The sequence below is a fragment of the Misgurnus anguillicaudatus genome, chromosome 5 (genome assembly GCF_027580225.2).
Source record: "Misgurnus anguillicaudatus chromosome 5, ASM2758022v2, whole genome shotgun sequence".
NCBI lineage: Eukaryota > Metazoa > Chordata > Actinopteri > Cypriniformes > Cobitidae > Misgurnus > Misgurnus anguillicaudatus.
This window is the reverse complement of record NC_073341.2, coordinates 7,478,675-7,506,359: the sequence shown is the minus strand read 5'-3', so window position 1 is coordinate 7,506,359 and position 27,685 is coordinate 7,478,675. Positions and strand designations below refer to the sequence as shown.

The window sequence follows — 27,685 nt, the reverse complement described above, 5'->3', positions numbered from 1 at the left end:
AACAATAAAAAATATCAAGTTCTAACTCAATCCTTACCCAGATATATTACAAAACGTGTCATTTTAAACTTGGCTTACCCTAGTTGTGTATGAACCAGTACTAAACCTAACTCAACAAAAACATTACATTATTGTTGTAAGGTGAAATAAATAAATAATAAATAAAGCCATATATAATGTATATATATATATATATATATATATATATATATATATGAAGAGTTTGGTTCCAAAACGCAATAAACGCCATTTTTGAAAAAAATGAGTTACTGCCAAAATCAGCATTATATCAGGTCAGTTGTTAAAAGTAAATTCTTAATTTTACGCAAAATCCAATATCCGCCATGTTATTCTGTCATCTTTTCTCCCTTTTTTCCCAAAATGCGACAAACGCCACTGCTCCTTTTTTACAGAATGCAATAAATCCATTTCTGATATTACAGCCCACCGTTCACGCAATGTAAACAAACAATGGCGGACGCGCTGAGTACACGGAGTCCTAGTTTTCCTCATCTACTTTGTACTACGTGATCAAAAAACAAAACAAAATAATACTTTAATTGCATCCCTAAACCTGTGATGGTTTTCTGTGATGGGAAAGAAACGTAAGCCATCAACATCTAATAATTTCCCTGAAAGGCACTCGGGAGACGGGTGCTTGTTCTCCCGACAGCATCAAGCTTCTCATGCTAACACATTGACCCCAGAGGATCTTATGAAAAACTTTCCATAATTTTACTCAAAGTCAACGAAAATCGAGCAGGACCAAAAACATTTTACAGCTGATCTCTGTGAAAGACGTTAAGCGAAGACGTCAAGTAACCGCAATGACAGTGATCTTAATATCACAAAGTAAGTGTTTTGATTAATAACATTAATGTTTATATTTTTAATTAGTGTGTACAACTAGTCAACTAAATGAATATAACATGGCAAAGATGAATGCACATTTATATAGGCTATTGATTCAATAGATTTATAGCATTTTTAATAAAAACTTGTCATGGATTTATTGCATTTTGTGGAAAAAATAATCCGTTTTTATAATAAATCTTTGAAAATCAACTTATGGATTTGAATTTTTTATGTTTTTATAACCTAAAGATGCTATGTGAAAGTTTGTAACAGAAAATAGTTGTTTTCATCTTGTCACTTTCTTGGTATAGAAAACACGTTTTTACCAAAATTTGTCAAAATGGATTTATTGCGTTTTGGAACCAAACTCTTCATATATATATATATATATATATATATATATATATATATATATATATATATATATATATATATATATATATATAAAGTTTGAATTAGATGACTTGTTGTGCTTTTTCCTAAACTCTACTTTTAGTAAAAAAATTTGCACAATGTTTTTGTAACCTATAAATATATGATTAAATAAAATTTTCTTTATATAGCGCTTTTTACAATTGTTGAATTGTTCCAAAGCAGCTTTACATTAATAAAAACGAGAGAAAACACAGAAATATCAGAGGACAACAGCGACTAAGATTAAACCATCCTAGTTAGCAGAGTATGTACTCTTTCTCCCCCAGCTTTTTGTTAACTCTTTCCCCGCCAATGACGAGATATCTCGTCAATTAAGAGAAAACGCTTACCCGCCAATGACGAGATTTTCCGTCTTTCCGCAATACCGCTATTATCCACCAATGACGAGATTTTCCGTCTTTCCGCAATACCTCTATTATCCACCAGGTGGCGCCCTTCCGCAACTTTTTAAACCCGGAAGTATTGCCCTATGGCAAGCTGCTGCATGTCCGTGTCTGTTTTAAAGATCGCTCTGAATGGGATCTCTATGAAAAGTCCGTCACAAACATGGAATTATCTCTGCTTTTTGCTCAAAATGTGGTGTTTTTGCAGAAACCTACCCATATTCAAAAGCTGATTACAACAGAACTTCTCAAGGTAGGATGAAACGGTTTTTTTTGTTTGAAAGCAGAGGGTCTGTTCTTTCATTTGGTATATTGTATGTTTATATATCTGAAGAAGAACATTTTCTGGAAGGCATTAAACTTTGGTGAAAATCATGAAAAACGCTGGCTCTGGCTGGCAACTTTTTTTAAAAATGCTGGCGGTGAGAGTTAAAAGTTGCCAGCCAGCATTTTTTATGATTTTCACAAAAGTTGAATGCCTTCCAGAATTTTTTTTTTTTTAATGTAAACATATAATATATTAAATTAAAGAACCCTCTGCTTTTAAATAAAATAAAATGTTTCATCCTATCTTCATTTGTTCAGTGTTTTATAAGTTGTGTAGGAGCACCACCTAGTGGATAATAGCGAAAATATGGATTGCCATAAAAACTTGAGTTTTCTCTTAATGGCCGAGATAACTTGTCATTACCAGGGACGTTTTCTCTTACAGTTTTTTCAGTCGCTAACAAGCATTTGTCCAAACAGTTGTCCCTTTTTCAAAACTCTAAACACAATTAGCACAGCATCAGTCTTTTGTGGCCATACCATTCACACATTTCATGTCGTTCACAAAATATGCAATCAGTGAACACATTTCCACAATGCTTACATTTTCTTAACAGACAAGCTATACCTCCCAACAAAATTATGGATTGTTTTTGTAGTATTTACGAATGTTAACAAACAACATCCCACAATAGCAAAAACAATATTCCAAACCTTAGATACAGTATAAAAACATCTGCTTCTGCAATGATATCAGTTTAAAAACAATATCAGCTGACAATAAACAAACAATTGAATAATTGACACACAGCTGATTTATGTTGGGTGAATTGGGCCAACCACAGCTGATTCCAGTCTGGCTTAGACTCAGTGGGAGGGGTATTACAGTTTTTTACGATTGCTATGACACATTTTTTTCAATACTTTTAACAAATTTTCTAAACTCTTAACGCATCAACACACCTACAACACACAACTGGCAAAACGGTTAATTTTATCCTCAAAATCACACATTGTAAACTAAACTCTCACACTGTTTACAAAAACACTGTAAACATGTCTCAGGAACAACTAGTTATACCAAATCACCAACACATGCTCTCTTCCAACAGAAACATTTAGTCAATCATAACACAATGTCATGAAAAACACAAACATAAGATGGAAAAACAAAAACTGCATAAGTTTATGTGTAAGTCTGTCCTTATACAATAGACAGTAGAATGTATTGATTATAGACTGAGTTTTGCACTAGTTTCTTTTGAAAACGTGTTTACGTACATTTTTGTTTAGTTGGGTTTAGTAAATGCATGCATTTTGTTTGTTTTGCTGCAGCAATTCGAGACAAAAATGAATCACCCATCTTAGAGTACGGTTTATGAAAAAAAAGTAGACAAAATTGCTGCAGTAAAGACTTTTCAGTATTTACAACAGGACATTACTGCAAGATAACAAACATATTCAATATTACTTCCATTTACAGTAAAAAAGTACAAATAAAAAATACAAACAGAAAAAGCCACTGAAGAATAAAGCAAAAAAGAAAATCTTACAGTATGATCTAATCTATTGCGTTTCTATTTGGCCACATGTTCTCATTCACATTAAACCTGATTTCTTCTCTGGCAAGGCATCTTGGAAATAATCTTTTGCCATGTCTTATCCACCCCTGACAGTGTTCAGGTGTAATGTCTGTGAACGCACCATCTATTGCATCCAGGTGGGACTGGAGGAAAACTGTCCTGGTGGTCTTCCGTTGACTTGTGCAGACATATATATCTAATTTTTTGTGTTGCTCATATTGTTCCTTTTCCACACAAGATCGACCTAAAGAGGCCCTCCTTTACTCTATTGTATACTATATAGTCATGCAATTGAAAGATCCTGAGTGTGTTTCCTAGGTGGGAATCAGCTGTGATTTATATATTTGCATTGGTACAATAAATTGTTTTTCAATCCCAATGGAATAAAATACAGGGAATATATTTATCTTTCAAGTCATCATATAAACAGCTGTTTACTTTGACTATAAGTGAGGTTTAGCACATGATGTTATCTGTTTTGACATGCTGTGTGAAAGCATTTGTAAATTTGACTTTAAAAATCTATTGTTTTGGTCTTGTTTGAGCTTGTTTGTAAAAGAAGTTCAAGCATTTTAAATTTGTGTTAATTATATGCATTTTGTGTTAAACCAACAAGAAATGTGTTAATAGTATAGCTTACACAGGTGGATGTAGTGCCTACTGTGTTAAGAGTTTTGAAAACTTGTTAAAAGTATTGAAAAATCTGTCATAGCAATCGTAAAAAACTGTATTACTATAAAATGAGGACTTTGAGGAGTGATGTTTTTGGAAACAGAAAAAGACAAACACTGTAATGTCTGGACGAGGAAGGGCAAGGGGCCCAGGGAGAAGACCAGGTCCAGTGAGAGATGCAGGTCCAGTGAGAGATGCAGGGCCAGTGAGAGGTGCAGTAGGAGGTGCAAGTGCAGTGAGAGGTGCAGTAGGAGGTGCAGGTCCAGGAAGAGGAGCAGGCCCAAGGAGAGGGCAAGGAAGAGGTGTAAGAGTGCAACCCAATTTGAGGTGGTCAACGTTTGCCTCCATTATTCCCATCTTTCAACAAACCAACAGGTAAGTATTGCATTTTACATGGATTGTTTCTATTCTCACTTGGCATGTCAATAAGGTCGTACAGTAATGCTTATGTTGATTTTTTTCCCCTCTAAAGAATGCAACGTCTTCCACCCTGCATGAAATTAAAACTAGAATTGTGGAGGAGCATGAGATATGTGGCAATATAGAAAGCATCAGCCTCATAACCATTACACGGACATTGTCCAAACACAGAGTGCAGATAAAGCAGCTCTACACTGTTCCCTTTGAGAGGAACATTGAGAGAGTCAAGGAGCTACGACAACAATATGTCCCAGTATAATGTAGATTCAATTCAATGTCCAGTTCTATAAGCTTTGCACTTTGCAAGTAGGTAACCTTCACAGTAATATGTTACAGTACAGTATGGTATACAATAATGACATGATATACATAAACTTTGTTTCAGAGGGTTATGGAATTGGAGGCCAACCAGGCCCCTCATGAATTCATCGACGTAGATGACATATAATTGGAAAAAGGGCCACAGTTGATGTGCCAGGACAGAGAAGGGGCAAACATTACCATGTGTGCAGCAATGGCAAATGCAGGATTACTCCTTCACAGATGTCAGGTTGGACCCTATAATACCAAGCGCCTCCTTGCCTTTCTCAATGATCTCCACCAGCGCCTGGTACCAGAGCAGGATCCGAAGGGTGAAAACATGAGGACCTTTGTAATTACCTGGGACAATGTTGCTTTCCATAATTCGCAAGCAATGACAACATGATTTGAAGTCCACCCAAGACTTGTATATGTCTTACTCCCTATTCACCTTTACTCAACCCCGTAGAGGAGATCTTTTCTGCATGGAGGTGGAAGGTTTATGACCATCAGCCACATGACCAGATGTCCCTCCTTGAAGCGATGGATGCTGGCTGCAGGGACAGCACAGTTCAAGATTGCCAAGGGTGGATCCGACATACCAAGCGGTTTTATCCCAGGTGCATCGCCTTGGATGATATCAGATGTGATATGTTAGATACATTAATTTTGTGCTAATTTTAGTTCCCCCCTTCTTATCTGGGCTTTTTGCTGTTTTGTTTTTCAAAATGCTCTTATATATGATATTTTGTTCACTGTAAGTAATACTGTAAACCTTTTTCTGTTCTATTATATTGTGTTTCTACTGATTTGCTTTCTACTAGAATGCGTTTGAATGTGAACATTAGTGTAAATGTGTACATACAGTTCCCAACTAAGAAATTTTGTGTAAAAGGTGGATTGCATGTTACCTGAAACATTAAAGTCTATGCAGTTTTTCTAACGTCAACAATAGGCAGTATTTTGAAACCTGGTGTACTTTGATTGACTCCATGTACCTTGGGAAGTGAAAACAAAATTAAATTATTCTGTCAAAGAATAAAATAATTCCAGTGTTTCAGTAAAGTGAGTGTGTGCAGTGAAAGATGTGTTCTGTTTTGAAATAGAGAGTTTGTAGATATTTAACAAAATATGTTTTTGAGAGGAGATTTATCAATTTGGCCAATTGTGTTTTGTAGATGTAAGTCTGTGTTAAGAGTTTAGAAAAATTATCTTAAGTATGGATAAGCGCTTGTTAGTGATTGAAAAACCTGTAATTGACGAGATAACTTGTCATTGGCAGGGAAGAGTTTCTCTTAATTGATGAGATAACTTGTCATTGGCTGGGAAAGAGATAATGTAACATAGTTTCATTATCTCTGAGAAATAATGTAATGGAGAAAAACCCTGTGGGGAAAAAAGTCCTTGGGAGAAAAAAACCCTTGAGAGAGACAGACAAAGCTAATCCTTTGGAAGATATACTCTATATTAAAAACTCTAATATGTCATTTTATGTGAATTATTGGAAAATCCGGGCATGGATTAAAAATGATCATGACATAATCTAGATGCGCTGTCACCTAAAGTTATTGCCACAGGAGTGGAAGCGCTGACATTAATACTCCATTCCTGATTTTACTGTTATTTGCACTATTGCATGGCAGTGTTTTTACTTAACTTCTCAGTGTCTTCAGTGTTGGCAACCTCTTCACCGGTCGTCCCCAGGGTGGTAACCACCATATAATTTCTACCATGGCTCCTCCCCCCTTTAACGCTGCCCTGGGCCCTTGCTCTGGCTTGCCTCCGGCCAGAGGTGGGTAGAGTACCCAAAATCTGTACTCAAGTAAAAGTACAAGTACTTATACAAAAATGTACTCAAGTAAAAGTATCTAATTATTTACTTGAGTAAGAGTAAAAAAGTATTAGATGAAAAAACTACTCAAGTAGTTAGTTACTCGTTACTTCCGATCTGATAGAGAAGTAGCAAGCACTGAATTTCAGACTACTTGGAGGGTTTTCACAAACCTCTCCTTAAAAGTCTCATTGTTCTGCTTATATACAAGTAAAGCAGCCTATCTCAGTCATGCAATGGGTACATTAACATCACATAACGTGTCATTTGAGATTAAATCTCAAACACACACACACACACACACACACACACACACACACACACACACACACACACACACACACACACACACACACAGATGTTTTTCTGACGGTTAACTCTGTATTTATTTTCATGTTCACAACACAAACTTGTCAGCATCTGCCTTTAAACATGCAAACAGTAAACCAAAAAGAACGTGTGTGTCTGTTATCATATTTTTATATGAACAGGTTATTTTCATTGCCATTAAAGTGCAGTGGCGGTTCTAGACAAATTTCACTAGGGGGGCCAAGGAGGGGCCAGTGTTTTACCAGAGGGGCACATAAAAAATGGCAAGAAATTATATTTAAAGATTATAGGTGTGGTTACAGGAATTAGTTTAAGATAGGACTAGGCCTTAGTTTAATTAGGAAATATAACTAGTTTTAACAAACATGCCTTACTAAATACATTACTTGTGTGCATTTTGAAGCAAAACAAAGGGCACTGGTATATTTTAAGATATGGAATGGCAAGTTGTTTTCAGTTTGGACAGCTCTTACATTTATTTAGTCTAATCCCTTTCCGGGAAACTGCCCCGTAAACGTTATTTTACTTTACAATCATATACATATTTATTTAATACAAGAGTGAGTGCAGGTGCAAAAGGGGAGCTGGGCTCTTTTCTAAAGCACCCCAACCGAAAAGCATGCGAGCCTACTCAATAAACTTTATGAAATGCAAACTTTTATAAAGACAAACGTTTGTTTTAGTTTACTTATAAACACACATTGTGGTCCCTAACTGTCTAGCAATCTAATCAATATTTAAAATAATATTTATTTTAAACTGTAAACATTTTATGTAACATTTAATTATATTCCTTCAATTTTATGCACGTATATGTAAGAGCATAATTACAGCGCTTTTTACAATGTGTAAACTTCAAAAAGTTAGCGAGATGTTAGTTTTGCCGGTCGTTGATGAGTAACAGCTGTGAATGATCACAATGCGCTTAAGCAGTCACGTCACAGGAGAACAAGTGAACAGTGTCCCAATGTCAAGTGAGCTAGAGTCCTTACCAGTGCCCAAACCTGCATACACATTCTCAACATCAGGAGATTGGGAACGAATTGAGGCACTCGCCGATCAGCACCCGCAGCCAGCTACAGTGGTTGGGTGCGCCGCTTTAATTTGCCCGTGAAGAACGTTGCGTCGCATTAGTTCCGCTTTTGGCGCTCGCGTGTAAAATCTAAATAAATTTATACTTGTTTATTTTGTCAGCACGGGGTGGCCACAGGGGTGGCCAGGGACATAACTACAGAGGTAAGGGCCACCCATGACCTCTGTGTAGAACCGCCACTGTTAAAGTGCAATTACTGAACATAAACAGGAGCTTAATAAAACTGATCATTTTAGAATTTCATATGGAACTTATCTGTTTGTGCAAATCAAGTCTACATTTATTATAATATATAATAAGTTTTTTTTAAATCAAACTTTATTCTTTTATTTTTATTCATTCATTCTTTAGGAAGGATTTAACTAAAATAATATCCCGTTTTAATTTGAATGTATTTTCTACACATTAGTGAGGTGTCCGGATTTGTGTATAATGCAAGACGTCCTTACATTATGCTGTTCAGTTTGTTTAGTTGTGGGGAAATGATATGGAAATGTGCAGATGTGAAGATGCTGTTTGTATGGTTTAACTTACACTAGGTTTGGTCATCGCTTGCACAAGAGTGCATATGGCAAAAAAACTCAGTGTGTGAAATGACCAGTGTTCAAATAGACATTACTGTGACTTACCACTTCAGGTTGGATCTTGAATTCCTGTACGCTGAGATGTCAGCTCGTTTATTGAACAAAGCATGCATCGCATGAAACTATTCTTTTTTTTGACCTCTTGGAGTGAAAACATAGACCAAACTTGAAGCCGCCATGCATGATCTGCCTCCGAAATCTCGTACAACGCACACGCGACCTCATCTGCTTCTCCTATCATCTACGCGCGGCTGCGCGCGCTAAAGGGTGACCGCATGGTTAAGCGCGCTAAAGGGTGACGCAGCCTGTCTCGCAAAACTTTAGAACACGCCCTATAAACTTTAAAAAAAATATATATTCATTAATTATTACCATTTAACAGTAGCGCAGTAACGCCACCGAATGTAGCGAAGTAAAAGTACAGTTTTTTCACATGTACTTGAGTAAGAGTAAAAAGTATTCATCCTTAAATTTACTCTAAAAGTACTAGTTACCCAAAAAATTTACTCAAGTACATGTAACGAAGTAAATGTAATTTGTTACTACCCACCTCTGCCTCTGGCAGTCCATCAGGCTCCTCCTGCTCCAGACTCCCCCTTGGCTCATCCCACCCTCCACTCCCCATGGACTTACTGTTTGAAATTGTATTGTTTTGCCCTTCTTCTGCCTTGTGTTACCTTTATTCAGGAGCTTTCACGCCTCCTCGCATATGACCTTTCAAAGCAAAAAGTGTCTTAGAAATTCTAAATCAATATATATTTTTATGTGAACATGTAGGCAGAATGATCTTCACATCATTTAAAAAAAAACTTTAGACTACTAGATCCAGTTTTGAAAAATCTTGTGAAAACATGTTTAGTATGGGTTTTGTGGACTTGAACCATTTTGCTTTAAAAAAAAAAAACACACACACATAAACATTTTCCCTCAGAAATACAAACATGTACATATATGTTGCTCACATAATGTTGTAGCCCAGTTTGTGCCATAACTCTAGCTTTGTGCTCCTCCGTCTACACTCCATTTTTCTAGCTGCCTTTTTAAGGACTGCGGTAGGGATGGGACGATTACCGATTTCACGATTAACCATGATAAAATGTCCTGACGGTTAGTATTATCGTTTAAAATGTAATTATCATTACAACCATGTTTGATTACCATAATTTTGAAAACTCGCGGTAAATCCTGTCCAGCCAGAATCAGCTTGACGCAGGCGCTCGCATGCAACATTAGTTTTTGTGCGAGAAGGCGTGGCGGATGCAGTAACAGGTGCACTGTGTTTTAATGCGTTGCTTATGTGTGCATTTGATGTTCTTATTTAAGCTACTGTTCATTAAAACAGGTTGATACATCTCAGGGCTCCATGTTAATGTTCATTTAATGCAGGGGTGTCCAATACAACCAGTCGATTGAAAATGCAATGCCGGTAGATCGCCTATAAGTTAACAACTGTGTATGCTGCTCCACGCCTCCACGAGCTTCGGAAAGCAAAGCGCCAAATTGGCATTATGGTCTTAGAAGTCTTTTTGAGTTGTTGCGCATTTCTTCTCAAGTGTGTTTTTATAAATCGTATGCCTGCCCGCTGCAGCGGAGTCGTCTAACTTCCGAAAATTGGATGCACATACATGCTGGAGTTGATCCACACGTACGGTGTATGTGCACGCGATCGATCGACCAACCGAACGAGAGAGAGATGCTTCTGATAATTTTGTCAGTTTATTTCATCAAAACCGCATCTCCGCTATTCCGCTATAAGGACTCAGCATGTACTCGAGGATTTTTTTTAACTCCTCAAAAAGAATGGAGTAATGATGACAGCCCTAAATTCAACGTAGAGATAGTCCTCCTAACACACATTTAAAGTGTTATTAAAAAATGTAACAGTGTTTTGTTAAAAAATGTTTTTTTAGCAGGTAGGTCTTGTCAGCTTAATCATTTTAAAAGTAGATTGCCACACAAAAAAAGGCTGGACACCCCTGATTTAATGTTTATGCTTTAAAAAGTGCATATAGCTGCTAATTGTATTTGTTGTTTGCTGATTTTCAAAAATAAAACTTAAGAAATTTAAGAAAACCATGATAATATTGATAACCGTGATAACTTTGGTCACTATAATCATGATATGAAATTTTCTAACCGTCCCATCCCTATACTGCGGTATGATGGTCATACCATCGTGCTGACGGTTCTTTCTTGATTCTCTTTGATCTAATGGGAGCAACAGCTTCCAATGTGCTAGAACAAACGTTGTTCAATGTTTCAAGCATCCAGATCTTCACGATTATCTATTCAATTCAATTTTATTTATCTAGTGGTTTTCACAATTGTTTAATTGTTTCAAAGCAGCTTTACATTGATAGAAGCAGGAGAAAACACAGAAAAATTGGTTGACAACATAAGAAGCAGAGTACAGTGCCTAAGATTAAACCATACTAGCCTGCATAGTACCGTAAAACTTCAAATAATAGCCGAGTCCCAAATAGACGCCTGTCTCTTTTAGACGCCTGGTGTGACGACAGGTTTGGGTAAATAAACGCCTGTCTCAAATAAAGGCCTGGTCTGTTTTTTAGTTTCGGGTTGTATTTCATCTTCTAAAACCTGTCAGATAGTCTGTTTAAGACAGTTCTATGGTGCAGATTGAACACGCTAAAGTTTTTTTTGCTTACCGGTAGATGTCACGTGACAGACGCAGTCGTTGCTTTACTCATCACTATGACAACACAACAAGCTGACAGTAGCGAAGTGGCAATCGAGGGAGTCAGTACTTTTTCCGGTGGGCCGGTAGTGTTTTGAGGCCGCTGACAATAGCCGGGCTTTCAGTCTTTTGTCATGCATGCACTCCCGCCACACACTGTATTTCTCACGCGGAAACACTATTTATTATATTTAATATGCTGCAGCGCCTAAAATGTATCTGGCCGCACTGCTCTCTCTCTCTATCAAGCCCGTCTTCCCTAGAGTTCTAGTCGAGCGAGCCAATACAAAAAAAGAAAGAGGCTACACAACAGCCAATCAGAAAATAGCACTGTAGTGTCTGGGTAAGATTTCACGCAGCAACCAATAAAAAAACATAACATTGTTTTCTTAAATTATACTGCCAATAATATAAGACTCATGTTATTACACCAACAAATTTGTTAAACACATTCAAATTAAAAATAAAACGTAATATGTGGTAACCTCCTGCTGTCATGCTGGAACAATTAAATTAAAAGCCTGTCTCTTATAGACGCCTGTCTCTTTTAGACGCCTGGTGTGATGATAGGTTTGGGAAAATAAAAGCCCGGGCTATTATTTGAAGTTTTACGGTAATAATGTAAAGTATAGAAGAGAATTCTAAGACAATGTCAGCTGACTTCCTAGGAGTTAAAGAATCTTTGCTTTTTAGTCAGGAGGATAAAGTCCTAGGAAGAAAAAAACCCTAGAGAAAGAGAGCCAGAATTTATAGAAATTAAGCATTTAAAATAATATATATATAATGTTTGCGATATTTATTTGGTAACCAGTGTAAAGATCCCAAAATTAGGCTTATGTGATCATACTTTTTAGATCGAGTAAGGACTTTTGCAGTGGTGTTTTGAACCAGCTGAAGCTTGTTTACCTGATTTGTATGACACCCCCGGAGGAAAAAGTTACAAAAGTCTATTCTTGAGGTCATAAAAGCGTGGATAAGCTTCTCTCCATCTGAAGCACAGCATATGGTGTATTTTTGAGATTTTTTTTGACATTTCTACGATGGCAGAATGCTGTGCAGCAGACATGGGAGATATGACTATCGAAGGATAGATTCCTGTCGAACATCACATCTAGGTTCTTAACCGTGGAAGATGGCACCACAGTGCAGCCTTCTATGGGGAACTTGTAATTTGACATATTTAGTTTGGAGCTATTTGGTTCAACAATAATTATCTCTGTTTTATTGGAGTTTAGCATAAGGAAGTTATTTGCCATCCATTAACTAATATCACTAATACAATCTGTTAGCTTAGAAAACTGGTGGGTTTCGCTAGGATGTGAGGAAATGTAAAGCTGAGTATCATCTGGATTGCAGTGAAAACGTATGTTATATTTCCTGATAATGTCTCCTAGAGTAAGGTCACCAGATGTTCCCATTTTCCGTGGACAGTCACGTTTTTTGGTGTTTGGTTCTCCATAAACCCACAACAATAAAAGATGAAAGCATTCAAAAGGGTTTTGTCCCCAATTGTAAATTCATAGACAATAACAAATAAGTTTTTAAGGTTATTTTAACTATTGAACAAGGACATGTTCCTACTTGTTATTTGAAAAATCTGGTCACCTTATCCTAGAAGTAACATATATAACGAGAACAGAATAGGGCCTAGAACTGATACCTGCGGTATGCCGTATTTTACCAGAGAGTGACATGACTTTTCCTCATTTACATAAACAAAGTGACAGCCTGACCACTGATGCCAACATAGTTTTCTAGTCTATTAAGTAAAACTGTGTGATCTATTGTGTCAAAGGCTGCACTAAGGTCTAGTAATATAAGAATTGAGATTCCGAGATTGGATGTTAAAAGGTCATTTGTAACTCTAAGCAGTGCTGTCTCTTTGCTATGGTGGGGCCTGAATCCTGATTGGAACATTTCGTACATGCTATTATTTACTAAGAATGTGCACAGCTGGCTTGCCACTACTTTTTCTAATATTTTAGAAAGAAAATGGAGATTTGAGATTAGTCTAAAATTATTAAGGTCTCCTAGGTCAAGGTGCATCTTTTTAATGAGGGGTCTAAAAACTGCCAGTTTGAAAGCTGTTGTCATTAGTCCCGACTCAAATAACAATCTTAGAGATCTTACGCTTTACATTAGCCAGCACTTTAAGTTTGGATCTAATGCCAGACGCTCTGGCTTCCGGTATAAATTTGGCTATGATGGCTGGTGCCTCTATTTCTACGTTCCTGAAAATAGAATCACCTATAACCAGGGCACTTATAACAAGCATCTCAGCTGGTGTGCTGTTAAGGGGGGAGAATCTGTTAGAAATAGTCATAGGAGAGTGTGGTGGGTGCTGAATACGACTATGCCACCTAACAGTCACCCAGTTAGTCAGCCGCCTTGACTCTGATGTCGGAACTGAGCTAAGTGCATTACCTGTAACACTAGGTGCATCAGAAACAGTGTAACATGAACATTAGTGGTCTTACTTTCCTCAACTAGCGTTCAGATACGTTCTAGTTCTTCGTTTGGTGATGCTAGCAGGCTATATGCTAAGACTGGGTGTTACTAGTAATAGATTGTTAAGTTTAATAATACTATTTGATAATGGCAAGGTAAAGTATTCCTGAGTTAAACTAATATGTTTTATTAAATAGATATGAATAAGATAGTAAAAATGAGGATTTAGATGATAAAATTGACGAAGTTCCAAGCTTAGATCATGCAGCCGTGTTAAACCGGAACCGGACAAAGTGTAGGGTTACATCTTTCATTTAGGACAGGTCTGGGAGATTACTAATAAAGCTATATTTAGTAGGAAATTATTGTTTTGCCTAATCGGTAGTGTGGTGTGGACAGAACGATCCTATCAAGAAGTACAGTGTATGAGACAATGCAATGGTCTGAAATAGCATCGTTCTGAGATCACACCAAACAACAAAGATATGCTGTATGTACAAATTCAGATTCACTCAGTCATTGCCTGATTTCACTTTATTTCTACAGAAATATAAAGAATTTGAGCAGTCACTGAGAGTGGAAGAGATTGATGGACTCAGACTTGTGAAGAAACTCGCTGAGAACATGGAACAGATGTTTCACAAGAAGTCCCAAGCTATAAAGGTAACTCTCTTTGTATGTACAGTAAATTTGTATGTACAGTTGTGCTTATAAGTTTACATACCTTGGCAAATTTTTTCAGAGAGAGTAAATTCTTGGGATGTCTTGCATGAACTGCATGTTTGAGATGTTTGCTTTGGAGACAAGAAATTTGTAATACATACTATTCAACACATACTTGCTTTACCAACAAAGAACAACAACCTTCATCCTGATATACGTCTGTTGTCACAGATGCTCAGACTTAGTCTGCAGAATTGATGAATCAAACTGATACTACACATTCACTGCTTTTTATGTGTGAACAATTCATGCATCAGGACACCTCATCATTTTCTTAAAATGATAACATTAGATAAAAGCATTAAAATCTAAACGTGTTGAGTTGGTGAATTTTATTAAAACAGTTTATTAAAAAAATCACTTTTACACATTTTGCACTTTTGTCTCATGTATGTTAGTCTATGTTCTTAAATAGTCCTCATTGTTTTTATACACTCCAAAAAGTGCTGTTTTTATTTTAACCCAGGGCTGGGTCAGTCTTGGACAGAACCCAGTGCTGGGTTAAAACGACCCAATGCTGAGTTGTTTTTACTCAACCATGGATTGAAATAACCCAACAATTGGGTTAAAACAACCCAGCCATGTGTTCTGTCCAATACTGACCCAGCCCTGGGTTAAAATAAAACAACCCAGCACGTTTAGTACAGAGTAAATGTAGACGGTTTCATTGGACGCATATGCGGTGTCATCCGCACCTAGCCCAAAGTTAACATCCGGGCACTGTTTGTTTTTTGGTATGGCTAGGGACTAAACTGATCTCTGGAACAAATTCCTTGTCAAACATTTAAATGTTTCGGTTTCCTAAAGATGGGGGGAGACGCGAGCATGGATCACCACAGTTTGAAGAGAGATTTGACAGCCAGGCAAGAATTCAAAGATCTGTAGTTGTGTAAACATTCATTTTACACAGTAACGTTAGCTCAATGTATGGTTGATATGCTTTAGCTATGACTTTGAACTAAGGTCATCTTGTTGTTTATTTTGCTTGTTATCAGAAGTAAACTACTCTGGAGGGTTGTTGTTGATTATATGCGGAAGTTTACAGGAAGTTACGTTTGGTCCACAAAAGCCGTATGTTTATGTTGTTACTGCTATAGAACTTGAAGTTGCTTTACCGGGTGGTTTCCCGGACAGAGATGATCTTAAATCAGGACTAGGCCTTAGTTTAATTAGGAAATATAACTAGCTTGAACAAAAATGCCTTACTAAAAACATACTTGTGTGCATTTTGAGGCAAAACAAAGGGCACTGATGTATTTTAAGATATATAAGTGCAAGTTGTTTTCAGTTTGGATTAATGTGTACTCACCATTTAAAAAACACAGCTGGTTGGGAGTAAAATCCAAGAACTTAATAATTCCACTCATGTAGATTTTTGTGCACAAGTTTTTTTCTCAGACATGAGCTGAATGGGCTGATGATGGCAAAATTAGATTTTTAGACTACACATAATGTGCATCTGTGCAGAAGGAATCACAATGATATATAAACCTACAATGCAGTATGATTACTGTAAAAACATCTTTTAAAACATTTATATCTACTATGTACCATACAACAACCAAAATCTTTATTTTAATAAAGAGAACTACGTCTAAAACAAAATATAAAGGTATTGAAAAATTGTATGAAATGTATTTGAATAAATAACGGGGTGAGTCTGAAAATGGATTTCAGGGGCTATTTTGGGGAGTTTTTACTATAAATATAATTGTTTCATATTATTATGTTTTATATTATTATGTTCAATGTAATAAAATATAAATCAGTTAATTTAAATGGACAATAAGTAGGATTTCCCCCATCTAGTGGTGAAATTGTATTTTGCATTCAAACAAATAGTGATCTCTAGTGCCTCGCTTTTCCAAATGCGTGTTGCAACTACGGTCGTCATACTGGATGTTTTTCCCTTTTCACAGCATTCTTTGTAAACCCTAGAAATGGTTGTGCGTGAAAATCCCAGTAATTGAGCAGATTATGTCTGGCACCAACAACCATGCCACGCTTAAAATTGCTTAAATCACCTTTCTTTCCCATTCTGACATTCAGTTTGGAGTTCAGGAGATTGTCTTGCCCAGGACCACACCCCTAAATGCATTGAAGCAACTGCCATGTGATTGGTTGATTAGATAATTGCATTAATGAGAAATTGAACAGGGGCACGTTCAATCTCACACCGGTGCACAACGTTTTGCTACGGTTTCCAGGTTGAACGACATGTTTCCTGGAAACGGTGTGCAACGGAATGCAACAGGTTTTAGAAGCGTTTTCTCTTGTTTGGTGGGTGTGTCAGAAATGTCAGCCCAATCAGCGGCAAGATGTATAAAACCACGCGGTAAGAGACAGCTCGCTCAATGGGTTCAAGTTGGAATGTTGTCTTTCATTCTGGACGGCAAGGTCAGTGACTGTAACATTGAAGGTCTTTTACAGTATTAAACACACATTTATAACGATTTCATCAGGCTTAAGAAACATTTAAAAAGGACACAAAGAATGGCCTCTCAGCTACCGTAGTTGCAACTCTTGCGTCATCACAACAGGGCGTTCAACACATCACCGTTTCTGTTTAATAAACGTTGTTCAACGTTGTGCAACGTTTAGTCGGGGCTGAACGCAGCCCAGGTGTTCCTAATAATCCTTTAGGTGAGTGTATATCAAGATTATATTTTGACACCATGTCATTTAAATTATGTAGGATGATTTTATGTAGAAAACGGTAATTAAAAAATTTTATACAGACAGGTTCACATTTTTGATAATACAAATTAATCATTTGAGTTTTGAATCATTACATCTAGCCAATTCAAGCACTGTTTAAAAACTATTTTTTTCTGGCTTTCACACAGTGCTGTTGTATTTGTTCAGAAGACATAAAATATACCTTCTATCATTCTTTTCCTGGTGCATTTATGTTGAGGCTGCTTGTTAAAAGCATTGACCCTCTTCATTTCGCTGAAGTGTGACGCTTGTCAGAAATCATCAGCTTTCAAAGTAAATCCATAAATAGCCCTTTATCTGTTTTCCTTTTCAGCGGTTGGTGGAGGCAGCAGAAGATGCTCACCTGAATCACGAGGAGGACCCTGAGCTACAGGTGAGAAACATCATCAGTTACCATGGCAACTGCATCCGTCACTAGGGCATTAATAACTTTATCAGTGATGTTGAGCAGTTGATGCTTAGTAATGTCATTTTATGTGTTTACAAACTGTCTTTAGGTTTTGTAGATTATAAACTATTTAGCACTGTTCCCTGTCTTTTGCAATTTGTCTTTTGCTAAAATCTAATGTCGAGTGATGGATACAATTTACTTTTTTTAAACAATTACAATGTGGCACAAAATAGCACAACTCTGATCCTGCTATAAAATATTATTTTGCATTGACCTGACCAGGCAGCCATGGTATGGCAGCCTTCACCCCGTCATACCAAATTGACACCACAGCTTATTACACAGCTCTCTAAAATTGATTCTGATTGGCCAGTCGTGGCTTTCCAATGTACGTTATTTCCAGAAAACATCTAGCCTGGCTCCGCCCTCCTACGGGCTTCCGCTTAATTTTCATTTCGCTTCAGAAGAACGTCTGGGACTGCTCTGTAGAGTTTCGTTTTCTCCGGCAAAAATCTGCAGGTCCAATCAGCGAACAGCGGGGAGTGGCTAAGAACGCAGACGTTTAGGTCGTGCGCCAGACTGAGTGACATACGTCACGACTAAACGTTAGCGATTGGTTATGGCAGATTCAGAGTGACTCTGGCATATCCAATAGACTCTGGCAAATCCAACAGAGGACCCTCCTTAACGGAAGTAACGCTTTGCAATGGAGCGTGGCCAGACTCTCTGTAGAAATGAAATGAATGTACGAGAGTCTGGTTGCACCAGGCTAGATAACATCCGCTCAAAACTAAAATCAAATAATTTTGATAGGTACAGTTTAATATTGCACAAAAAATAAATATAAATATGTCTTTTAATAACATACATGACAATAATACCAATCATGGATAAATACGCGCCATTGAGACGAATAACTGTGAGAACCATTGCTGCTCCTTGGGTAGATTTAGAACTTAAGGAGCACATAAAGATGAGAAATGAACTAAAGGCTGAAGCTATTGCATCAGGTAACAGTATCCTGTGGAATAAGTATAGGAAATAAAGAAATTATGGTACTAAACTAAACAGAACAAAAAAAAGAAATTATTATGAAAATAAGATTAAAGAGGCAAAATCTGATAGTAATAAAATTTGGAGTATGCTTAATACAATAATGGGGAGAAAAGCTAAAATAGTGCCATCTTTTATTGAAGTTGACAAGTCCTTTTTGACTAAACCCAGTGATATTGCAAATCATTTAAGTTCTTATTTCAAGAATAAAGTTATAACTTTAAGACAAGGTATGAATCTGAAACAAAAAAGTTATTTAAATAATAGAACAATATGTAATCAAATAATGGGAAATAAATCATGTAAATTTGACCTTGAAGGAGTAAGTCCTACCACAGTTGAGAATTTATTAAAAGTAATGAAAGAGAAACCATCAGGTGCTGATAACCTTGATGCGAAATTATTAAAAATAGTAGCTGATGTGATTGCTTTGCCTATAAGTCATATAATAAATCTAAGTTTTGAGAAAGGCATTTTTCCTACTAGTTGGAAAGTTGCTAAAATTGTGCCTCTTATAAAGAATAATAAGGAACCATTGTCGGGAAAAAATAGTAGACCTATTAGTATTTTACCCATTTTGAGTAAGGTTACTGAAAGAATTGTTTATGATCAAATCAGTATGTATTTTAGTAAAAACTAGAAAGTAAAGTTTGAAGACAAACTTTAAGTTGGCTTGAGAAAGCCTGGCCTGAAAGTTTAAAACAGCTAGCATGATTTAGCATGAAGCAAACATAAGCTAGCATGAGTTAGCATGAGGCTAGCATGATTTTACATGAAGTTAGCATGATTTAACATGACGGTAGCATGATAATTTAACATCAAGATAGCATGATTTAGCATAAAGCTAGCACAATTTAGCTAGCATGATTTAACATGACGGTAGCATGATAATTTAACATCAAGATAGCATGATTTAGCATAAAGCTAGCACAATTTAGCTAGCATGATTTAACATGAAACTAACAAGATGTAACATGAAGTTAGAATGATGCTAGCATGATTAGCATGAAGCTAGCATGATGCTAACATGAATTAGCATGAGGCTAACATGAATTAACATGATGTTAGCATGATTTAGCATAAAGCTAGCATGATGCCAACATGAATCAGCATAAAGCCAGCATAACGCCAACATGAATTAGCATGATGCTAGCATGATGCCAACATGAATTAGCATGATGCTAGCATGATGCCAACATGAATTAGCATGAAGCCAGCATGATGCTAACATGAATTAGCATGAGCTAGCATAATGCTAACATGAATTAGCATGAAGCTAGCATGATGCTAACATGAATTAGCATGAGGCTAACATGAATTAGCATGATGCTACCATGATGCTAACATGAATTAGCATGAAGCTAGCATGATGGTAACATGAATTAGCATGAAGCTAGCATGATGCTAACATGAATTAGCATGAAGCTAGCATGATGCTAATACAAATTAGCATGAAGCTAGCATGACGCTAATACGAATTAGCATGAAGCTAGCATGGTGCTAATACGAATTAGCATGAAGCTAGCATGATATTAACATGATGCTAACATAAATTAGCATGAAGCTAGCATGAGGCTAACATGAATTAGCATGATGCTACCATGATGCTAACATGAATTAGCATGAAGCTAGCATGATGCTAACATGAATTAGCATGAAGCTAACATGATGCTAATACAAATTAGCATGAAGCTAGCATGACGCTAATACGAATTAGCATGAAGCTAGCATGGTGCTAATACGAATTAGCATGAAGCTAGCATGATGTTAACATGATGCTAACATGAATTAGCATGAAGCTAGCATGATGCTAACATGAATTAGCATGAGGCTAACATGAATTAGCATGATGCTACCATGATGCTAACATGAATTAGCATGAAGCTAGCATGATGCTAACATGAATTAGCATGAAGCTAGCATGATGCTAACATGAATTAGCATGAAGCTAGCATGATGCTAATACAAATTAGCATGAAGCTAGCATGACGCTAATACGAATTAGCATGAAGCTAGCATGGTGCTAATACCAGAGGTGGGTAGTAACGAATTACATTTACTTCGTTACATTTACTTGAGTACATTTTTCGGGTAACTAGTACTTTTAGAGTAAATTTAAGGATGGGTACTTTTACTCTTACTCAAGTACATTTCTAGTGAAAAAACTGTACTTTTACTTCGCTACATTCGGCGGCGTTACTGCGCTACTGTCAAATGGTAATAATTAATGAATATATATATTTTTTAAAGTTTATAGGGCGTGTTCGAAAGTTGCGCGAAACAGGCTGCGTCACCCTTTAGCGCGCGACCGCGCGGTCACCCTTTTAGCGCGCGCGACCGCGCGGCCGCGTAGATGATAGGAGAAGCAGATGAGGGCGCGTGTGCGTTGTGCGAGTTATCGGAGGCAGATCATTCATGGCTTCAAGTTCGGTATATGTTTTCAATCCAAGAGGTCAACAAGAATAGTTTCATAATGTGATGCATGCTTTGTTCACTAAACGAGCTGACATCTCAGCGTACAGGAATTCAAGATCCAGCCTGAAGTAAGTGTCACAGTATGTCTATTTGAACACTATTAATGGTCATTTCACACACTGTCCGAGTTTTTTTGCCATATGCACTCTTGTGCAAGCGATTACAATACAAATCCTAATGTAAGTTAAACCATACAAACAGCACGTTCACATCTGCACATTTCCATATCATTTCCCCACAACTAATCAAACTGAACAGCATAATGTAATGACTGCATTTATACACAAATCCGGACACCTCACTAATGTGTAGAAAATACATTCAAATAAAAACGGGATTGTATTTTATTTAAATCCTTCCTAAAGAATGAATGAATAAAAATAAAAGAATAAAGATTGATTTGAAAGAAACATGTATTATATATTATAATAAATGTAGAAATGATTTGCAAAAACAGATAAGTTCCATATGAAAATCTAAAATGATCATTTTTATTAAGCTCCTGTTTATGTTCAGTAATTGCACTTTAATGGCAATGAAAATAAATATAAAAAGATGATAACAAACAAACACACACGTTCTTATTTGTTCACTGTTTGCATGTTTAAAGGCAGATGCTGATAAATTTGTGTTGTGAACATGAAATCAAATATAGAGTTAACCGTCAGAAAACATCTGTGTGTGTGTATTTGAGATTTTTTTCTCAAATGACACGTTATGTGATGTTAATGTACCCATTGCAGGACTGAGATAGGCTCCTTTACTTGTATATAAGCAGAACAATGAGACTCTTAAGGAGAGATTTGTGAAAACCCTCCAAGTAGTCTGAAATTCAGTGTAGAAGTAACGAGTAACTAACTACTTGAGTAGTTTTTTCATCTAATACTTTTTTACTCTTACTCAAGTAAATAATTAGATTGATACTTTTACTTTTACTTGAGTACATTTTTGTATAAGTACTTGTACTTTTACTTGAGTACAGATTTTGGGTACTCTACCCACCTCTGGCTAATACGAATTAGCATGAAGCTAGCATGATGTTAACATGATGTTAACATGAATTAGCATGAAGCTAGCATGTTGCTAACATGAACTAGCATGATTTAACATGAAGTTAGCAAGATTTATTATGAAATTAGCATAAAGCTAGCATGAAACTAGCATGAAGCAAGTATGACTTAGCATGAAGCTAGCATTAAGCTAACATGACCCAAAGACCCATCCCCCATGTCTCTATGATGTTCAGATCCAGAGATATAAGGCTTTGTTTATTATGTTGCTAGGGTGCTCATATTTGGTTGCTAGGGGTGTGGCTTAATACCTCAATAAGAATCCTAAGAGACTGATTGGATGCCTGAGTAAAATGAGCCCACCCCTATGTTTCTATGACACTCTGGTGCAAAGATATCCATCTTGGCTTTTTATAATGGTAGTCTATGGGAGATGTTGCTAGGGTACCCAAAATTGTTGCTAGGGGCGTGGCTTAATAGCTCTGGGACAACCCTGAGAGACTGATTGGATGACTGAGTAAAATGAGCCTACCCCCATGTCTCTACGACACTCTAAAGTGAAGATATTCCATCTGGGACGCTTTTATTCCCTTATATGGGCATGTTTCCTGCCCCATTATAAGTCAATGGGAGATTTTGGGGGCCCCTTACACCCCAGGGGTACAGCTTACACCCCATTGTGATGTATGTTCTTACACAGCCTGTCAGACTCCTTAGATGTGGTAAGTCACATGTTTCTACAAGTTTCTCACTCGCAGCTATGACCCGTCAAAGTTTGTCTCAATGTTAAGTCAATGGGAATTTTGGGGTCTTTGAGCGCCCCGTTTAGGAATTCGGAAGGTCCCATCAGTTAGAAAAGATATAGCAACTCGAGTCAGATCAGACTGAAGGTCTGACCTGAGTTTGGAGTATGTAGAGTTAAAGCTCTAGGAGGAGTTAGAATTGGAAAATTTTGGATCAGAAGAATAATAATAACTAGATATTAAAGTTTGAAGACAAACTTTATGTTGGCTTGAAAAAGCGTAGCTTGAACGTTTAAAACGGTTTGACAGAAGTTTAGTTTAGTAGGCTATCTGGCTGTTAGAATGTTTTAGTTTAGTAGGCTATCTGGCTGTTAGAATGTTTAAGTATGAAAGTAGCATGATTAGCATGAAGTTAGCCTGATGTTAGCATGATTAGCATAAAGCTAGCATGATGCTAGCATGATTAGCATGAAGTTAGCATGATGCTAGCATGATTAGCATTAAGGTAACATGATGCTAGCATGATTGGCATGAAGCTAGCATGAAGCTAGCATGATGCTAACATGATTAGCATGATGTTAGCATGATTAGCATGAAGCTAGCATGATGTTAGCATGATTAGCATGAAGCTAGCATGATGTTAGCATGATTAGCATGATGTTAGCATGAAGCTAGCATGATGCTAGCATGATTAACATGAAGCTAGCATTATGTTAGCATGAAGCTAGCATGATGCTAGCATGATTAGCATGAAGCTAGCATGATGCTAGCATGATTAGCATGAAGCTAGCATGATGCAAGCATGATTAGCATGAAGCTAGCATAATGCTAGCATGATTAGCATGAAGCTAGCATGATGTTAATATGATTAGCATGAAGCTAGCATGATGTTAACATGAAACTAGCATGATTCTAGCATGATTAGCATGGAGCTAACATGATTCTAGCATGATTAACATGAAGCTAGCATGATTCTAGCATGATTAGCATGAAGCTAGCATGATGCTAGCATGATTAGCATAAAGCTAGCACGAGGCTACCATGATTAGCATGAAGTAAGCATAAGGTTAGCATGATTAGCATGAAGCTAGCATGATATTAGCATGATTAGCATGAAGCTAGCATGATGCTAGCATGATTAGCATGAAGCTAGCATGATGCTAGCATGATTAGCATGAAGCTAGCATGATGCTAGCATGATTAGCATGAAGCTAGCATGATGCTAGCATGATTAGCATGAAGCTAGCATAATGCTAGCATGATTAGCATGAAGCTAACATGATGTTAATATGATTAGCATGAAGCTAGCATGATGTTAGCATGAAACTAGCATGATTCTAACATGATTAGCATGGAGCTAGCATGATTCTAGCATGATTAGCATGAAGCTAGCATGATTCTAGCATGATTAGCATGAAGCTAGCATGATGCTAGCATGATTAGCATGAAGCTAGCATGAGGCTACCATGATTAGCATGAAGTAAGCATAAGGTTAGCATGATTAGCATGAAGCTAGCATGATTTAACGTGAAGCTAGCATGATTAGCATGATGCTAACATGATTAGCATGACACTAGCACTATTTGGCGTGCAGCTAACAAGATTTAACATGAAGCTAACATGATTTAGCATGAAGTTAGCAAGATTTATTATGAAATTAGCATAAAGCTAGCATGAAACTAGCATGAAGCTAGTATGACTTAGCATGGAGCTAGCATGAAGCTAACATGACCCAAAGACCCAACCCCCATGTCTCTATGATGTTCAGACCAAGAGATATAAGGCTTTGTTTATTATGTTGCTAGGGTGCTCATATTTGGTTGCTAGGGGCGTGGCTTAATTCCTCAATAAGAATCCTATTAAGACTGATTGGATGCCTGAGTAAAATGAGCCCACCCCTATGTCTCTATGACACTCTGCTGTAAAGATATCCATCTGGGCTTTTTATAATGGTAGTCTATGGGAGATGTTGCTAGGGTACCCAAAATTGTTGCTAGGGGCGTGGCTAAATAGCTTTGGGGCAGTCCTAAGAGACTGATTGGATGACTGAGTAAAATGAGCCCACCCCCATGTCTCTACGACACTCCAAAGTAAAGATATTCCATCTGGGACGCTTTTATTCCCTTATATGGGCATGTTTCCTGCCCCATTATAAGTCAATGGGAAATTTTGGGGGCCTCTTACACCCCAGGGGTATAGCTTACACCCCATTGTGATGTATGTTCTTACAGAGCCTGTCAGCCACCTTAAATGTGGTAAGCCACAAGTTTCTACAAGTTTCTCACTCACAGCTATGACCCGTCAAAGTTTGTCTCAATGTTAAGTCAATGGAAATTTTGGGGTGTTCGAGCCCCCCGTTTAGGAATTCGGAAGGTCCCATCAGTTAGAAAAGATATAGCACACTAAGTCAGACCAGTCTGAAGGTCTGGGGAAAATTTGGTACATGTAGCTTGAAAGCTCTAGGAGGAGTTAGTGTCAGAAATTTTGAGGGGGTAGAATAATAAGATATAAGTTTAAAAGCTATAACAATATATTGGCTTTTTCAAAGCCAACATAACTAGATGAGGTTAAAGTTTGTGAACAAACTTTATGTTGGCTTGAGAAAGCCTAGTCTGAGAGTAATAGATGGAGCTGCAGTTGGGGCAGTTAAGTTAGTTGGGGCAGATGGGTTAGTTGGGGCAGAATTGGGCAGTTGGGGCAGAATTGGGCAGATGGGGCATTTAGGGTATTTGGGGCATTTGGGGCAGAATTGGATAATTGTGCCAGATGGGGCACTTGGGGCAGATGGGGCATTTAGGGCAGATGGGGCATTTAGGGCAGATGGGGCATTTAGGGCAGTTGGGGCATTTAGAGCAGTTGGGGCATTTAGGGCAGAATGGGGCAGATGAGGCAGTTAGGGCATTTGAGGCATTTAGGGCAGTTGGGGCATTTAGGGCAGTTGGGGCATTTAGAGCAGTTGGGGCATTTAGGGCAGTTGGGGCAGAATGGGGCAGATGAGGCAGTTGGGGCATTTGAGGCATTTAGGGCAGTTGGGGCATTTAGGGCAGTTGGGGCATTTAGGGCAGTTTGGGCAGAATGGGGCAGATGAGGCATTTAGGGCAGATAGGGCATTTAGGGCAGATGGGGCATTTAGGGCAGATGGGGCATTTAGGGCAGAATGGGGCAGTTGGGGCAGAATGGGGAATTTGGGGCAGAATTGGGTAGTTGGGGCAGACGGGGCATTTGGGGCAGATGGGGCATTTAGGGCAGTTGGGGCAGAATTGGGTGTTTGGGGCAGATGGGGCATTTAGGGTAGTTGGGTTATTTGGGGCAGAATTGGGTAGTTGGGGCATTTAGGGCAGTTGGGGAATTTAGGGCAGAATGTAATATGGGTTATTTGGGGCAGAATTGGGTAGTTGGGGCATTTAGGGCAGTTGGGGAATTTAGGGCAGAATGTAATATTGTGTTTGTGTGTGTATATTTGTGTGTGTGTGTGTGTGTGTGTGTGTGTGTGTGTGTAGTTGTGTGTAGTTGTGTGTAGTTGTGTGCAGTTGTGTGCGGTTGTGTGTGTGTGTGTGTGTGTGTGTGTGTGCATGTCTGTGTTTTTGTGACAGTATGTTATATATAAGTTTGTGTTTGTAATTGTGTGTCTGTGTGTAGTTGTGTGTCTATGTGTATTTGTGTGTGGTTGTGTGTCTGTGTGTGGTTGTGTGTGTGTGTGCGCATGTCTATGTTTTTGTGACAGTATGTTATATATAATTTTGTGTTTGTGTAGTAATTGTGTGTCTGTGTGTAGTTGTGTGTCTGTGTGTAGTTGTGTGTGGTTGTGTGTCTGTGTGGTTGTGTGTCTGTGTGTGTGTAGTTGTGTTTGTCTGTGCTATTGAGTGAGTTTTGTGAGACAGAGATAGACTGAGAGAGGTTGAGAGATGATGTAATGTATTTGTATGAATGTGAGTTGACAGTTAGAATTTGAAAATAAACACTCAGCCTAAACATTCTATGAATGTAAGTCTATGGGACTTTTTTGGGATGTTTGATCGGACGGTTTAGGAGAACCGTAAGTCGGATCCCTTAGAAAAGATATAGCAACTCAAGTCAGATCAGACTGAAGGTCTGTGCAAAGTTTGGTGGCTGTAGCTTGAAAGCTCTTGGAGGAGTTAGAGTTAGAAATTTTAGTCTCAGAAGAAAAAGAAGAACTAGATGAGGTTAAAGTTTGTGAACAAACTTTATGTTGGCTTGAGAAAGCCTAGTCTGAGAGTAATAGATGGAGCTGCAGTTGGGGCAGTTAAGTTAGTTGGGGCAGATGGGTTAGTTGGGGCAGAATTGGGCAGTTGGGGCAAAATGGGGCAGATGGGGCATTAATGGCAGATGGGGCATTTAGGGTAGTTGGGGCATTTGGGGCAGAATTGGATAATTGGGGCATTTAGGGCAGTTGGGGCATTTAGAGCAGTTGGGGCATTTAGGGCAGTTGGGGCAGAATGGGGCAGATGAGGCAGTTGGGGCATTTGAGGCATTTAGGGCAGTTGGGGCATTTAGGGCAGTTTGGGCAGAATAGGGCAGATGAGGCATTTAGGGCATTTGGGGCAGATGAGGCATTTGGGGCAGAATTGGGTAGTTGGGGCAGACGGGGCATTTGGGGCAGATGGGGCATTTAGGGCAGTTGGGGAAGAATTGGGTGTTTGTGGCACATGGGGCAG

The 27,685-nt window shown here is 37.9% G+C and overlaps 1 protein-coding gene across 1 annotated transcript in view; it reads left to right on the top strand.

Moving 5' to 3' along the window:
- cacna2d3a (calcium channel, voltage-dependent, alpha 2/delta subunit 3a) overlaps positions 1-27,685 on the top strand; it is a 167,471-nt gene that overhangs the window by 18,005 nt on the left and 121,781 nt on the right. Inside the window, 2 exon segments of the mRNA XM_073867468.1 lie at positions 14,443-14,559; positions 17,651-17,710. Coding sequence (XP_073723569.1) covers positions 14,443-14,559; positions 17,651-17,710 — 177 coding nt within the window.